The following is a 17026-nucleotide window of genomic DNA, read 5'->3' as shown; positions in this document are numbered from 1 at the left end:
ATACGGCACTGCCAGCCTCTCAATTTACCGCCCCGTTTACAGTATACGGCACTGCCAGCCTCCCAATTTACCGTCCGGGGCCAAGATTAATGCTTGCCTTGCAAGAGGAAGAGTTTGGATACATTTGAAGCAAACAGACTGGCAGAATGTCAGCAATATAGTTTCTTGAATTCGCACGTTACAATAACAAGCCTGAAGGCGATGACATAAAAAAAAGCGCAAACTAAGATGAAACAGTAAAAAAACAGCCCAACTCAGTGAAGACTTTCCGAGATTGTTCAGCTGTTTAATCCTCGACTCATTAACATGGATAGAGTAAACACAAAACTTTTGTCGGGACGAAAGAACGGTCGACGGGGGAAAAAATTAAAGTCAACCCGACAACGGATGAGAGCGGCTGCTAAATGCCGTGAAGGAAAGGAAGGGGGACGGGGAAGAAGTTTCTTGCTCACCTGAATAATTAAGGCATCAGCTTCCAGATGAAATCTCAGACGAGTTGGGTAAGGCGCCCAGCACATCCCCTCCCTTGTCTTCTACCCGTGTCTCTGAAGTTATTCCAACTTTGCTGAAGCAATCTAGTCCTGTTTTGCCGTCTGTTCACCTCAGTCAAGTCCCTTGTCTGCTGATTGGTTTGACTTCAGAAGCATTGCGGACTGAATTTCCCGAAAAGTTTCTCCAATCCCAACAATTGCAAGTAAAAGTTAAAGAAAGCGAAACGTTCTCCTAGAAACGGGGGATCGAACTAGGGACCTTTAGGTGTCCCAATGGGTGATGTAGCTCACAAATCATTCATCCTAGTTTGTAGAGCAACTCGCTACCAGTGATAGGCCTGATGGTAAGGTGCGAGAGGTAACAAATACACACTTAATGGCAAAACACAACACTTGAGTATTAAACCCTTACAGACTGGATCACCATGGTGAAAGGAAATGCCTGTTTCTCACTGTGTGCAGAAGCTCCCTCGTAGTGTCGAACCACGGACTGGTAAAACAAGATGTCCGTGTGTGGTGCAAGTCTGGAAGTCCAGACCTCTCGCTTTCTCCTAGACTTTCAACTCGTACTTCAGCACCCTCTGTCCTCTTCTCTTCCCAGACATTTATTCACATTGATTTTACTAAACAAATGCAGAGTCAGACCTGTAGTCTCTTCCTTGACTGCGATTGTATACACCTGTTTGGAACGATGGCGATCAAGGAAGCTCGGTAATGTCTGACAAGACATTCCTTAGATGTTTCTAACCTGTTTCCTGTCTGGAAAGGTAATGGCTAAATGTCTGGGATTTTAGAGTTCGTTGTACATTTCGAAGATTCTACAAATTGTTACGCAAGAACTACCCCTGCACACACTCCAACGTGCCATGGAGACATATCGCCGGATTAATACTATTTTGTCGTATGTCCGTCTGCACTAACCTCACAGTAGAGCTGACTAAAGATTGACTCACGTGGATTTGGAATACACTACAAGATTTGCATTTTATTATTGTTGATAATTGAAGCCACCTGACAACCAGATATGCCGCTTCACAACGTGACGCATTAACATGTACCGAACACAATCAAATCATCCCCGACAAAAGTGGATATACGACAAAACAGCATTCAGCCGGCGATATGGGGTGTAGGTCTCACTTATAGCACACTTCTGGATCACCTTCTTGGTCAAGTCCCGCCCTTCGACTTGTGGCGTCACAAAGCATTTATCGTGATGTCAAAAGACGTTGGGCGGGGCTTGGCCAAGAAAGGTGTTCGAGAAGCGTGCCGCCAGTTATATCCATGGGGTGTAAGAGGTAAGCCTTCTGGTAAGGCGCCCAAAAGTCAACCTCACTTCCCAGTAGTGCACCCCCGTTTTACTGCTGCTTGCAGGTCAACGAGGCCCTGGCGACATGATAATTCTCAGTGGGATCTTGTTCTCCTGTGTTTGTCCTTATGTGTGCTGAGTGTCCCTTTACAGCCTCAGCTATTAACTACGGTGTGGATAGTTTTTCCTGAGATAAAGTATAGTTTTAGTTGTCATTAGTAGTCTATGATTTAGGAAGTTTTTAACAAACATATTTGATTTTCTTGATGATGCCCTGTTTTCCATTTTTTCTAGTTAAGGGGCGTATTTGCATATTGAGTGAGGGGCATAAAATCAATCAACGAGTCAATTCATCAAACCGTCGAGTCATATGGGGGTTGTCGAGGTATGGCCTGCATATTCACTATCTCGGACATTCGTTGAAGTGATGAGATCAGCACCACACTCCGGCTCTCGTTACCTCTAGAAACACCCATTTATCAGAGGCTTGGTGACCTCTGGAGGCGCTTCATAGGGGGGCATTGTTGTAAAAATTCACACCTAAAATCACCCATGCCAGGAATCGAACCCGGGTCTCCCGTCTGGCAGCCGGACGCTATGCAGTCAGTGGCGACGATTGATTACCAGACTTGGGGTGGTAGACAGGGCTTAGCATTAAGAGGCTATAGAGCGGAGGGAAAAAGTGTGAGGAGAGGAAGGGCGGGCAAGATCCCCCTTAATCCCCACTATTGTCTGATAGTTATATACTTTAAGTAGTAAGAGCAGTTTTTATTCGTCACTTTATTACAAAATGTACTGTCTGCTCGTTTATCATGAGCCGGCCTTCGTGGTGCAGTGGTTAGCACAGCGTGCTACGACGCCAGGGGCCCCGGGTTCGAATCCAGACCTGGGCATGAGTATTCTTTGTGAGTGTCTCCTTATCAATTTCATCATGTCACTCATTCTCAATGTTTTGTTTTCATTAGCCAAAGAGGCTAATTTAAGGCTGACGCGAATAGACAATGATTACACCAAATAGGCGAAAAAACAATGGAATACCAACTCTGATCTGCCGGAGCAAAATCATGAGCCGAACACACAACCTGCCTCGTCCACCAGGACGGAGTACTTATGAGCTGAGTAAAAGGACACCGGAGGTATCATCTCTTTGGGTTTGCGTCTGAAATTTGCCTACTCCTCACTCCTCTGAAGAGAAACACTTGGGGAGCCATCATGTCCACATTTCAAGAGAGATTCGATTATGAATCCTCCACTTCTTCCAAGAACATAGCGATCCCGGTTTTTCATATCAATGGCTCCATATTTTCCGCGGCAAACTCTTAGAGCGTTCGGTTTCAGTGCAACTGTTCAAGTGCTTTACTGAAGTCCAGTGTTGCCACAATCTGTAAGCACAATTTCCCTTTGTCGCCCATTTTTCCCTTCATCTAAAGAATTAATAATAATAATAAATATTATCGTTGATCCATGTTCGTATGTATGTATACAATGTTAAACAATTTAACTTTGAAATGCTACGACGCCAGTGGTCCCGGGTTCAAATCCCGGCCTGGGATGGCTGTTTGTGAGTGTCCATTCATAAATTTTATCATATCATCACTCATCCCCATCTTTGCAATTAGCCACCCACTCCCAAAGCCAGGACATAAGGGTGAATGGTCAATAACCTCCAGTCCCAAAAGGTAGCCAGGGACCAACCCAAATTCCACCCTTCCTCTCAGAACAAAGTACACGACAATTTTGTTTAAAACAAAATTCTTATTTTCAAAACTGGAATCTCTTATAATGTTTAATATAATTAACATTGAGTCTGTCTTAAAATTTCCCTGAAAATTCACTATATTTAATCGAATTTCCCTTTTCACTTAAAATTAACTCCAAATTTCCCTTCAAAAAGGGAAATTTCCCTTCATGTGACAACACTGGTGAAGTCTGCGACCACGTTGTAGACGCAGATGGCGCCTGCAAAAGGTCTTTTCCTGCCAGTTCGCTTGCTCTTTTGAGCTCCTGAAAGCGCAGATATCCGAGCCTGGACCTAAGGGGCCATTGTTGCCAAATCTGTCCACAATGCGGTGATAAGCTGGCGCGTGCAGATGGCAAAGTGGAATTTGCCGCATCTGCTTCACAGCTCTACAGGGGAGTATTTTTCCAAGGTCTCCTGCGACCGTTTGGGATTTTTTCTCCCTCCTACCTCAGGGAATAGACGTAGTCGAAACACGTCGAAGATAGATGCTTAGTTTCTGATTTCAAAATTGAGCAACAAGGAATAGGACCAATCGGTAAAATTTAAAACAACTTGATTGTTCTTTTGCGGTTGTTTGCTCGGCGCTTAATCATATTCGCAGTTGTTTCGTCCATAGTTGGCCAGTCACACGGTTGTTCCTTCCGCACTTGCCAATTTGCGCTGTTGTCGCGTCCACACTTCACCGCTTGTGCTGTTGCTCCGTCAACACTTTGCCATTTTCGCGGTTGTACATTCCACACTTCGCCGTTTACGCTGTTGTTCTGTCCACACTTTGCCATTTACGCGGTTGTCCAGTCCACACTCACCATTTTCACAGTTGTGTCGTCCATATTTGACCATTCGCGGTGTTGTTTCGTCCACACTTTGCCATTTACGCGGTCCATACTTTGCCATACTTGACCGAAAGCTAAAATTCTCCACTGCCGAAAGCTAAATTTTCTCTGCTTGAATTAATAGGGCGCTACATCCTTGTTGTCAACATCCGGGAATCCCTCTTTTCTCCGAGGATTCCCGAGATTTCTGCCAATTGAAATCGGCGACTGGAGGCTTGTACGAGACCTCGGGTCATCCTTTCATTGAATTAACTTACGATGGGATTTCGCGAAAGGTGTTATTGTCGGAGTCGCCAGAGATTATTTCCCTTAGGGATTTAATAGGTGGGGGGAGTCTCTGAATAGCCAGTGTTCGGAAATAATTAAATACGTCAGCTCGTTATGAAAACTTTAGTTTCGCTGACTGAAATGTTGGGGAGTTTCAGGGTGTAAAGTTCGTTCAATTTACAATTCAAAGCTCGGGAAAGAAAGGAAAAGTGAGGGTGGAATCCTGAGGGAGAGAAGCCGTGGCTGTAGATAGGGAAAGGGGAAAACGTTGCGACCCTTTCTTGCATAAAAACTTTGTTTTTCCCATGGTTGCCAGCTGATATGGAAAAGTTGGTAGTGGCAAATATATAAGGTGTCCGAAAGAATGATCGATTGAATTGAAAACTGTGGGTGCGTCAGCACTTTGGCTACTTTGCACGCGTCACATTATACGGGGCCCAGTGTCTTACCATAACTTAAGTAAACAAGTGTCTGAGGACTAAAATATTTGTATCTGGGTTAAAATCTAAGGCTGTAAAGGAACACTTCACACATATGAGGACAAGACACGGGACAACACACGCACAACCCTACAGGGGATTATACTGGTCGTAGGTCCAAACGCCAGAGCCTCGCTGGCCTGCAAAAAGCAGTTACTGTGATATACTACGTGGAAGTGACGTTGACACTGGGTGCCTTATCAGAAGGTCATCCCTTACACGCCCTCGAAAGAATAAGTTCAGATCATAAGCAATTCCTACATTGCGTACGAGATATGGAGTAATTGATATAGAATTTCTTATCGAGAACTCATTACTGTTTCCAAAGCTCGTTGGGATTTACCCAGGACGTAGAATAGCTATATATAGAGAAAGTTTACGAAGCGTACTTTAGCTTCTCGTACACTGGAAACAATGATGTGCTGCGTAGTTGCATACATGCAGCGTTAAATGTTCACATTAGGTTTGCAGTGTCTTGTTTGGAATCGCCAGATGGCATATTCCGTTTATTTTACACAAACTTTGTTTTGTTTACACATTGACGCCGTGCGGTCATATCGGATATGGTTTCGGGCAAAGTTTTAAACTTAAGGACATTCTGGCGATGTGGTGGTCACATTGCATCAAAAAAATCGTGAGTAAGTTGGTAGAATTTGATGTACAGAGTATATCGAAATGGCTGAGGAAACAAGGATAACATTTTATTGTTGCAGAGGGTGAATTAACGAGTTTCTGGAAGAGACAGGAGCATTGAATTTTACGCCCTGCTTCTATGGCTGTTGGAGTAATCGTTGCTTTTCTGTCCTTACTGGCTAATCGTGACTATTAGAATCACTGGCGTACGCAGGGAGAGCTTCAATACAGTAGAAACCCAGGAAAACTAAACCCCCTTACCACGTCTGCCCTTCAACTACTTTAAAACGGACGTGAAAAATCTGTTAATGAAAGATATTGTTAGTTTATTCCGCCTCTACCTAGAAAGTAGCTATGTCATATCCACTTTCATGATTCCACTCCCATCCGAAAAATATCCGTACGCAAGTGGTTAGAATGAATTGATTGATTGAATTGATTTATTTTATTTCGCATTTCTGCCCCTTTTGGCTAATTGCGAAGATGACATGAATTAGATGAAGGGACAATCACAAACAGATATGGACGGCACGCAACGATAGTCCCATAGAGGATCATACTTGCCATGGGTCGAGACGCCAGGGTCTCGTTAGTTTGCAAAATGGAGTCCAGAGTGTACTATAGTCCACGCGTTTACTTCGTTACGTCCAATCAAACTCAATCTTCGGCCAATGGGCGCAGCTGTCATTCTGCTCGTCTACTCCACGTGGAGTCAGTCACATGACTGCGGATACGCTGTTACCGTACTTTGCAACTTCAATGTGGAGACCATGTGAAGGTGGTTGTGCGCGGAGGGACAAGGTTGCGTAGAGTAGATGTGTGGCAAAACTGGGCGTTGAATGTGATTGTTGCAGCTGGTGGGCGCGCTCCGTGGACTTCAAAGCCAGCCGGTTGTTAACGTAGCTAGCGCGTCGACTATACGTGGATGCGAGTTTGACATTTGGGTGTACTCCGTGGAATGATCCTACCTTACACCACTGTTAGAACGAAGGATGAATTGATGATTAAATATCATTTAGGAAAGGATCCCGCATCCTTGATCTACTCAAATCTTCATTTGCATATTAGGCTATTTTTAATAATGAAAACCGTGTTCAGTGCTTTGGAATTCCATTACAATTTTAGGCTCCAGGTTATGGTTGTTTTCGTTTGATGTGTCATACAATGGTTTACCTTCGTATGTAAAGTAAAAAAATAAACTCTTCATTGTCTACTGTTGTCACAGATGTCAAGTATAAAGCGCACGGCACTACACTTCTGGCGAATTCGGGCGAAAAGACCAATATGCTTTGATTCCTTTCATTGGTACATAAAACACGGTTATGTACGCCAGAGTAGCTCGGAGTCAGGTGACCACCACGCACTTTTTTACATGGTGTCATTTTTTCTGTGGTTTTCTGCAGTCTACTCCAGCTTAAGGGACCTTTAAGACCGAAGCGACACGCTACACATAAGAAGTGACAAACTACACGTGCCGCTTGGAATCGAACCCTTAGTAACAAATGCAACCTTTCGAACCGAAGCGACACGACAAGCTGCGCGTGTTCCTGGTCACTTAGGTTGTTTTCTCGATACCGAGCATCGTGGCTTCTCGGTTTGTTGTTCGCGCATGCGCGGTGAATGTTTTCCTAAAGTGTGAAATCGCTGTGTTGCTTGTCGCGTACCGCTCGTCGCTTCGGTCTGAAAGCTCCCTTACATTGAAGCAGTCCAAAGCAAAACATTCACCGCGCATGCGCGATCAATGGACCGAAGCGCTTTTTTGTGTCGCTGCGTTTCGAAAGGCTGCATTTATCACTGAAGTTACACTTCGAAGCGACACGTGTAGGTAGCTTGTCGGCTGTCGCGACGGTCTGAAAGCTTCCTAAAAGTTAGGCCGAAACTGGATGCGATTTAACCATACTCTTAGATCAGTTACGAAATCACAGCTTTCGCAAATATTAGGGATGGCATCGCTTCTTGGAACTCTCATGAATATAACAGTAGACTATAATTCTATTCTCTATTTCCAGGAGCTGCAGGGGCATCGAAGCTATATGTGGAAGCGATCACGAAGCTGGCACGGCAAGCTCAGCAGGGGACATGGGGAGGATCGTCCGATATAGGTAAGTATTTTATCTATTTACTATTTCTATTTCAGTGGATCCAGGTTCATATTACACCGATCTACACAGAGAAAATGTTTGTTGGGAATAACAAACAAAATAAGTATCTCCTAATAAAATATTGGTTTATGACGACAAATGATTGTGCACCGAATCAAATGCTTTTTAGAAAACGTGCACATTTGTTTATAGTTACCAAAAATTCTATACTCTATCCCGGAAATCTGTGAAGCAAGGCCGCGCATAATGAAAGAGAAGGGGAGAAAGCGAATGAGAGGGGTGAAGCAGTATATGCTGATGACCAAAAAACGTAACCAAATGAATTTCTATAATTCAAACAAACTGATGAAGGGACACTCAGAAAGGACATGCCCAGGGTGGGATTCGAACTAGGATCGAATCCAAAACCGCTCGCATCTAAGGTGAGAGTTCTGACCATTCGACTTCTGATTGCTGCAACAAAAGTTGTCTCCTGTAACAAGCGACACGGATTCCCTTGTCTCACTACACATACGTAACCACCAGACCAAGGCGACACGATGCTCGCTATTGAGAAGGCAACCCAGAAGCGACGTGGATCTTGTCGTGTCACTCCTGTACGAAAGGTGCATTTTTTCTTAGGCTTTTGTTTCCAAGTTTGTGCCACTTGTCGTACCTAGCTTGTTACTTGTCGCTTCGGTCTGAAAGCTCCCAATATATACACTAGCAACAACATTTAGATTCGTGTCTATCCATTTCGTCTAATGGCCCACATGAGCATTATATCAAATTTCCCACACAATGAAAGTTTTCGGCGAAAAGGGAGTTCCCGTTTCGCCGAATATTTTGAAGAGAATTACCTTCCTCTCGAAATTTTCAGGTGTTCGGGCCGAAGAACGCACCTTCGTTGATTTTATTTTTCTCTTCCTGAAATTTCCCAACGGTGTGGGAGAAATATTCAAAACATTCGGCGAAACGGGAATTCACCTTTTGCCGAAAATAAGATCTTTGTCTCTGGAGCATTCCATTAACTAGAATCTGTCTCGAGAAGCTCTGGAGCGAGCGAACGAAAGCAAGTCTCTGCACACGTAGTGACTCGAGAAAGCTGGACCAATGAATACATGCGAGTGTATGCGACTGCAGCTACCAGCCGTCTGCGGGAGCGTGTAGTGCTTCGCTCAGCCCACTCGCTTTCTCACCTTCTCTACCGTTATGCACGGCCTTAATCCAGAAATTCCCGCGATAGAATACAGGGTGTTTCATAAATAATTGAAGGGTTACAAGAATTTATTGCAAGTAAACTATTGAGCTTACGTTAATGAAACCAGTTCAGAATGATCGAGGAACGCAGACAGCTTGTGCGTGTATGTTTTGTTAAGCTGAGAGTTCACATCCCTGCCGCTAGGCGACACTCAAATCGCCCATATCACTCTGTTTTGTGCAATGTTTTGGTCCCCAAGATCACCTGACCTCGCACCGTGTGACTTCTTTTTGTGGGGTTTCATGAAAGACAGGTTCATCTCGCCGATGCCGCGTGATATCGCAGCCCTAAGGAAGCGGACAGATCCATGTTGATGCGAGTAGGGCAAGAAGTAGACTATCTTGTTGAAGCGTGCCGTGTCACCCGTAGCGCACACATTGAACATTTGTAGGTGTAAAATAAAACTGAGTTCCTCGTTCGTTCTGGACTGGTTTCATTAACGTAAGTTCAATACTAGCAATACATTTTTGTAACCTCTCAATTACTTATGAAACCCTCCTTTATATACAGAATTCGGTGGCGGAAAATCCATATATAGTTCACTCTGCATGCATATGAGTGACTCACTTCAGAACTAAGAATGATAAAAGTGGAACACGAAGCAGTTGGCGAGGGGTGACTTGAGAAAATCGACGTTAATAGAAAGGTGCTTTGTTTGAGAATTGATTTAGGGACAATGCGGACGCATGACTCCGCATAGAAAATAGTTCATCTCCTCTCTCCCTCGTTAAAAGGATTCTGATACGTAGCTTAAGGCGAACAGAGAATCAATTTCTGCGAATAATGATCAACGGCTCTGGTTAAGCTACAGCATCCGTTGTTTTACTCTTGGAAAACAGCATCATCAACAAGTATACCCTGTCCAAGCTAACTGTGGAGCAAGGACGCGCAAAGCGTCAGAGAAGCGAGGGAAATCTATTGGCCAGAGAGAAGCAGTAGACGCTGATGGGGAGGCTGGTAACTTCAGTCGCATTCCCCCATCCACGCAATCTCTCACTGTTCATTGGTGTAGCCGTCTCGCGTCACTACTTGCGCAGAGAAATGTTTTCGTTTGCCTTTTCCACAGTTAGTTGGGACGGAGTTTAAGCAAACGTTTCCAAAAACCAACAGAGCCGACCTCCGTGTCGGCGGACTGGTTTGGAAAACAAACTACGACACCAGAGGTCCCGGGTTCGAATCCCAGCCTAGGCACGGTTCTGCTTTATCAATTTCATCTTATCGTTACCCATCTTTGCGATTAGCCAAAAGTGGCAGAAAAGCGAAGTAAAATAAGGCAAATTAAGCCCCTATAACACGGAACTGGATTTCTAGTAGGAATGTCCTAGTTGGCGCTAAACTGACTTTCTAGGTAGAAATCATGACTGCTTGGCTGGCTGCTTGATTGGTTTTGAGGAATAGGACATGTTCTAATTGCTACTAGCTTTCCTCGACTGTATTCTGTGAAACAGCCAATCAGAGCAAAGTTTGGTCATGTGAAGTTGATGTATATGGTTTTTTTGTCTGTGGTTTCCGACTTGTAGTTTCTCCGCTTCTCGATAAAAAAGAGGAAAGAGATGACGTGCAGTGCATTCGTGTTCAGTTCATTAATATTTAGGTATTTATGCAAAGCGATGAGATGTGTACGTGACAAATATGATTAGCTGAATCCTTTCTATTACAAGTGTATTAATAAATGTTTGACTTTTTTTGTGAATGAATCCTGCGAATCTCATATATGAATAATGCAAACCCGAGTTAAAAAGCTTGTTCGGTACGCATTGATTTCCATATTTTTTTTCGAGCCAATATCTAGTCCATACTTTTTTTTTTAATAAAAGCACAAAGCAGTAATTCTCCTACAACATTCTCCAAATTGCTCGTCCACCTTTAACCTGGCTTAAGACGAAAGCATTTCCTTTAACATTTCTGCTAGCATAAATGCTACGTAAATGCTTCCAAAATTCTTATAACAGATCGTATTTTACAGTTTTACACCAAAGCATTTCATGGATCATTTCGGTTAGCTGTTCCAATTACAATGTATAATACATACAGCACGAAAGGCACGTCGAGTTACACCGTCTATGGCGAGTGCACGATGTTTAGAATTGAAAAAGCTAAAATATTCTTCCATAAGTGCACAGTAAACGTTGTAAAGTATATATTTAAACAGCGCCATGCTTCTCTACCTAAAACCATTTAATACGAAGCGATATTCCTCTCGGTTGAATAGTTATCGTCATTTAAAAGTGTGAAGTGATACGTTTATTTACATCTCACGCGGCCGCCATTATGGGAACAAAAGACTATCGACAAGTACGGTGTAACAAGGCGAAAACTAGCAAATGGGTAGCCAGTCCAGCGTCAACTAGACCATTCCTACTTTATATCCAGTTCCGTGTGATTCAGGCTTTAATCAAAAAATCCATCAATACAAAGAACAGAATTTTATAGCAGGATAACTATTTAGATTTTCGTTGCTGTGGTACGCAGAGGTATTGTTTCGTGTGGGCTGGAATTGTAAAGGTACACATAGATGTTTTCTAGGGGGACAGCATACACAATATTTCGGATATCTAGAACTTTCCACTCTCAGAAATGGCAATAGGGGGATATTTTTAAGGGGGATTGCATCTACCACACCGGTTTGTCCCCAGTTCATCACTGCTTTGATTTTAAAATGTTTATTTTCTCAATTTCAGAGCAGGCTGGAGCCGCCCCTCTACGCACGCCAGTGATTTTAATGTAAAGTTTTAAGAGAAATGGAAGCTCTGTCGGTTTCCAGTTTTCAGACTAACTGATTGATTTTTCTGACACCTTTGTCTCGTCGCGATGATGAGGAGGAGTAATCATATGATGAAATTCATGAAGAACACCCATGGCAATGCCGGGATTCGAACTCTGACGTCACTCCCATCGTAGACTACCAGGATGGAGACACGAAGATACTCATTAAATTAGGCACATACAGGAGATGTACTACGTAGAATTTTCAGCGAAGAAATGCAAGCTCGACCAGGACTCGAACTCGGGTCTCTGGCATACCATGCCATTGCTCATCACCTTTTTTTCATTCACCTTTTTCTCAACTTCCACGCATATCAATTTTTACCATATTCTCGGTTTTCTCATTACGGAGAAACACAAACATTCATGTTCAAACCCCGGAACCCCTCGCTTCATAGCGCGATGCGCTGACCGAATGGAGGCGGACACCACTGAGCTATCGAGCAGGCCTGGCTTTGCCTGATTCGCTGTCGCTGTTTTACCTGTGCGGAGTCGCCTCTGCTAGTCTCTCCTGCGTGTGCCTACTGTAGGAGCCCTTAGAAAGAGCGCTTCGCGGCCTAACAGCAGACGTCGCTCGCACACTGTTGCCGATACTCTCGTGTCGTCTGCTCCTCAGCCGAACAAACAGGCCGAGGTAGCAAGAGGCAGAGGTCACACACCCTTCCAGAAGGGTGCAGGGAGCTAGCTGTAGCAACCGGGCTCGCTCATTCGCGGACCTGATTGGTTCTCGCAGACACACCTCCATATTGCCGTCTGCTGCAAGCCCGCGAAGCGATCTTTTTAAGGCCTCATGGAGTATAATTTAAAGTATTAACATCTCATTCCGTATCGGAGTGGTTAGAACATAGCGCTACGAGGCCAGGGGTCCTGGGTTCGAATCCTGGCCTGGGCATGGATGTTTGTGAGTGTCCTTCAATTTCATCATATCATCACTCATCCCAATCTTCGCAAATTAGCCACAAGAAGCGAAGTAAAATGAAGCAAATCAATCTAGGCTGGGTGGAACCAGGCAACGTCGACGTCTACAATGTTTCAAAGGCAACAGATCCCGTTGCGGTAGCACTAGCAGAGACGATCCCACACAGGCAAAACAGCGACAGCAAAAAATCAGGCGAAGCCAGGCCAGCTCGGTAGCTCAGTGTTAGAGAAATGGCACCGTATGTCAGATCCCCGCGTTCGAGTCTTGGTCAAGCCTTCATTTTTCGCTGAAAATTCTACGAAGAAGATTCCCATTTACACCTCGAGGAATCTACTGTTACAACACACCAGCGGCTACAAACAGTACCCCCCCCCCTCTCCCTGTCGCTGAAATCAGTATTTTGGAAAACTTTGGAATGTAAAATGAAGCCCTCATCACAACCCACTAGCGACGTGTAATGGATTTGCAACACGTGTTGCAAATTCCCAGAATGACTGCGAAATCCCCTCCCCCCTCCTTCCCATCCGCGATTGAGCATGTTCGAACATGATGAGATCGGCAACATCCGAATTTACGGCACAATGCTATTGATATTTCCGTTAATCCTCCCGGGCGCCTATTGGACGGTGCCTGTGACGCCGCTGACGAACCAATTACCAGGTGATTGAAGTTTGCGAGTTTTGCCAGGCACCATGGAGCGGGGACGCTAACCACGTTAACCCGAAACACTATCATGTTGCGTGTAACTCGTTTAGCTCATAATGAAGTCCATATTACATCGGCCATTGTCCTTCTCTGCCTAGCCGCGATGAACGATTTTTACCTCGGTTCGGTTCGCGAACCGTTCGCCGCGAACGGTTCCAAAGATCAGTTTTTTTTGGCTTCCTGTTGGCTTTTTTTAATGAATGGATTGAACCTCCTGAAATGTTTTGAAATCTGGACGGTAGGGTGTCTGACTACCACGCGGGAGACCCGAGTTTATAGAGGGGCCTAAAGGAAGAAATACGTGTTTTTTTGTTTCGGCTAAAAAACTGTTTTATGGGGCAACCCCCTCTTAAATGTCAAGATGAGGACAAATTGAAGAGGGGATCTGGCCCCTGTGTCCCCCTCCGATTTCCATGAAACTTGGCAGGTGTATAGAGGGGCCCAAATGAAGTAATAGGTTGGGCGGAAACTAGTTGGGGCGTGCATTGAGCCGAGCGGTTCGGCAGGAACTAGTTGGGAGTGGATTGAGCCGAGCGGTTCGGCAGGAACTAGTTGGGACGTGCATTGAGCCGAGCGGTTCGGCAGGAACTAGTTGGGGCGTGCATTGAGCCGAGCGGTTCGGCAGGAACTAGTTGGGGCGTGCATTGAGCCGAGCGGTTCGGCAGGAACTAGTTGGGGCGTGCATTGAGCCGAGCGGTTCGGCAGGAACTAGTTGGGACGTGTGTTGAGCCGAGCGGTTCGGCAGGAACTAGTTGGGACGTGCGTTGAGCCGAGCGGTTCGGCAGGAACTAGTTGGGACGTGCGTTGAGCCGAGCGGTTCGGCAGGAACTAGTTGGGGCGTGCGTTGAGCCGAGCGGTTCGGCAGGAACTAGTTGGGGCGTGCGTTGAGCCGATCGGTTCGGCAGGAACTAGTTGGGGCGTGCGTTGAGACGAGCGGTTCGGCAGGAACTAGTTGGGGCGTGCGTTGAGACGAGCGGTTCGGCAGGAACTAGTTGGGACGTGCGTTGAGACGAGCGGTTCGGCAGGAACTAGTTGGGACGTGCGTTGAGACGAGCGGTTCGGCAGGAACTAGTTGGGACGTGCATTGAGCCGAGCGGTTCGGCAGGAACTAATTGGGGCGTGCATTGAGGCGAGCGGTTCGGCAGGAACTAGTTGGGGCGTGCATTGAGCCGAGCTGTTCGGCAGGAACTAGTTGGGTCGTGCATTGAGCCGAGCGGTTCACTAAGAATTGACTGGGAACTGAAAGTTCTCTTGGAAAAGGTGCATGTGCCATCTGAGCTGAAGGTAATTGTATTGGTGCATTCACTGAGCTCAAGAGTACCAGTTTTTCTATATTGAGTCAAACAGTTCGTTGCGAGCAGGTTTGCGACAACGGCTCACGACTAGATTTGGGAATGCAGAAGGACAAACCCGCAGAGAAGTTGACAGCAGGAACTTTCCTCCAAGAGGGGGGGGGGGTGCGAGACCCTGCCCTTTCATAAAAGTTCATTGTGAACGTTTTATTTGTGGAGGTTTTGTAAGAATTTCCCGGGGCAGTCCTGGTTTCTCGGTGGATTTGATGTCGTCGGAAAGGAGGTGGGGGGAGCAGACATCGTCAGCATTCGCGACGAGGGTCGGCGGACGTCACAGCATTAAAAAAAGGGGGGAGGGTGAAGCACAGGGATACTGGCAAGAAATATGGACGTTCTAAAATAAGGGAGCCGAGGACGAAAAGAACCATAATTTCGGAGTCGACCTCGTAAAAAAAAGGGCCCGGAAGGGCATGCGACAGATGAACCCCCTTCGTCCCGGCCTCTCAAGGCATCCCCTTGTGCCCTAAGCATCCTCGCATCTTATTCAGAGAACGTCTCCAAAGAAGAGGAGAAAGATTCAAGAAAGAGGAATATAAAGCACCGACCGCATTAGGGGATATGTTTCGAATATTCGCCAGTGACACATTCGTTCTTGTTGGCGAATTTTCAAGTCTCCCCTCGCCGAGGCGAAATAACATGCTGGTGCAGGCGTATGCGTATTGCGATCTTTTATCTTGGTGTACACGTTGTATGACTCCTGGAGATGAATGTGTTGCTGCTGTGTGCAAATGTTCGTCTTTATTTTGTAGGTGATTAGTGCAAGTTCTCATCAAACATCTCCAGCGTCGCCTTGTAATCAAGGGGCCCCGAGTTCGATACCCGGTGTCGGCACATAGTGGTTCGGATCCCACTTTAAACTGTAGGTCCAGTCCCGATTAGCCTTACTGTGCATAAAGTGGACTCAAAACACCAAATCAATCAATCAATCATCAAAAATCTGCATGTTTACTGCGTTCCTGTGACTAACTGTACTAATGTCACTCGTAGGCTAATTATATGTCGGCCTCCGTGTATAAGTGGTTAACACAGCGCGCTACGATGCCAGGGGCCACCGGTTCGAGTTCCGCCATTGGCAGCTGAGTCGGCAACTTAAATAAGTTTGGGGTGGGGGACGGTTGACACAAACAATATTTTATGTATGTAAATACATATAATATCTGTCCATCTATGTGATTTTTTACGGCGGGCACAAAGTGCCTTGCCCTCCCCCTCCCCAAGTAGGCACGACAACATGGGTGTCCTTTGTGAGTACAGGGTGGCGCGTATTGTATCTACCAATTTGAGTTGGCAACCCTGTCGGAATGTAGGTGCGCATGCGCAGAAGTTTCCCATGCTTCGGCAGCTGCATGTTTCGCAATTAGAATTAGTCTGACATGGAACGTTGGCCGGTTGAGACACGACGTGGCAGTAGAAGCGTTCAATTCAGGAGACGCAGAAGATACTGCAGTGGGATGCATCAGGGCCCAGAGAATCCGCCTCCTTTTCGACCTGAAGACCATTGGCTCTCTATTGTCTGACCCATAGTATCATGTTGTGACGCTCTGGAACTGGTTGATGGCGAACCTCATTGGGCCTTCGTCGCAGTGTCTCCTGCGTCTCCTGAATGGGACCCGTTCGGATGAACGTTTCTACCGCCACGATTCGTGTCTGAACCGGCCAACGTTCCATGTCAGACCAATTGCGAGACTTGCAGCTGCCTAAGCATGGGATATTTCTGCGCATGCGCACCCTCATTCCGATAGGGTTGCCAACTCAAATTGGTAGATACAATATATATACTATCCCTTCATCAAAGTAATTACTCATTCTCGTCTTCGCGATTAGCCAAAGTGACAGAATTGCGAAGTAGAATCATTATGTTTACTGTTGGACAATTTACGAGGCACCAAAATAGTTCACATTTATCATTCACACACATTACAACAATGTGAAAGCACAATTTCCCTTTTCCGATGCAAAATTTTCCCCCTTCCGTCCAACTATTCCCTTCAACTCAATAATTTTATCCAATTCTTCGATCACAGGATAATTTTGTTGTCATTACTTCCCCTCACCCATGATCACCGGTGAGGAAAATTCCAAATAAACATAAAATTGAAATTGTAAGTTATTCTGTCAAAAATAAAAATAATGACAATACTTTCTTGGCAATAATTAATATGATGTTTTTATACTACGTCTGTTACTAA

The 17026-nt window shown here is 45.3% G+C and overlaps 1 protein-coding gene across 3 annotated transcripts in view; it reads left to right on the top strand.

The window, feature by feature from the left end:
* IRSp53 (Insulin receptor substrate 53 kDa) overlaps window positions 1-17026 on the top strand; it is a 774518-nt gene that overhangs the window by 377842 nt on the left and 379650 nt on the right. For all 3 annotated transcript variants that reach the window (XM_083125425.1, XM_083125426.1, XM_083125424.1), the window contains exon 3: window positions 7763-7855. In XM_083125425.1, the coding sequence (XP_082981551.1) occupies window positions 7763-7855 (93 nt within the window). The remainder of the gene's footprint in view (window positions 1-7762; window positions 7856-17026) is intronic.

This window comes from Lepisma saccharinum, chromosome 7 (genome assembly GCF_977018435.1).
Source record: "Lepisma saccharinum chromosome 7, izLepSacc3.1, whole genome shotgun sequence".
Lineage (NCBI taxonomy): Eukaryota > Metazoa > Arthropoda > Insecta > Zygentoma > Lepismatidae > Lepisma > Lepisma saccharinum.
This window is presented reverse-complemented; position numbering and strand designations above follow the sequence as displayed.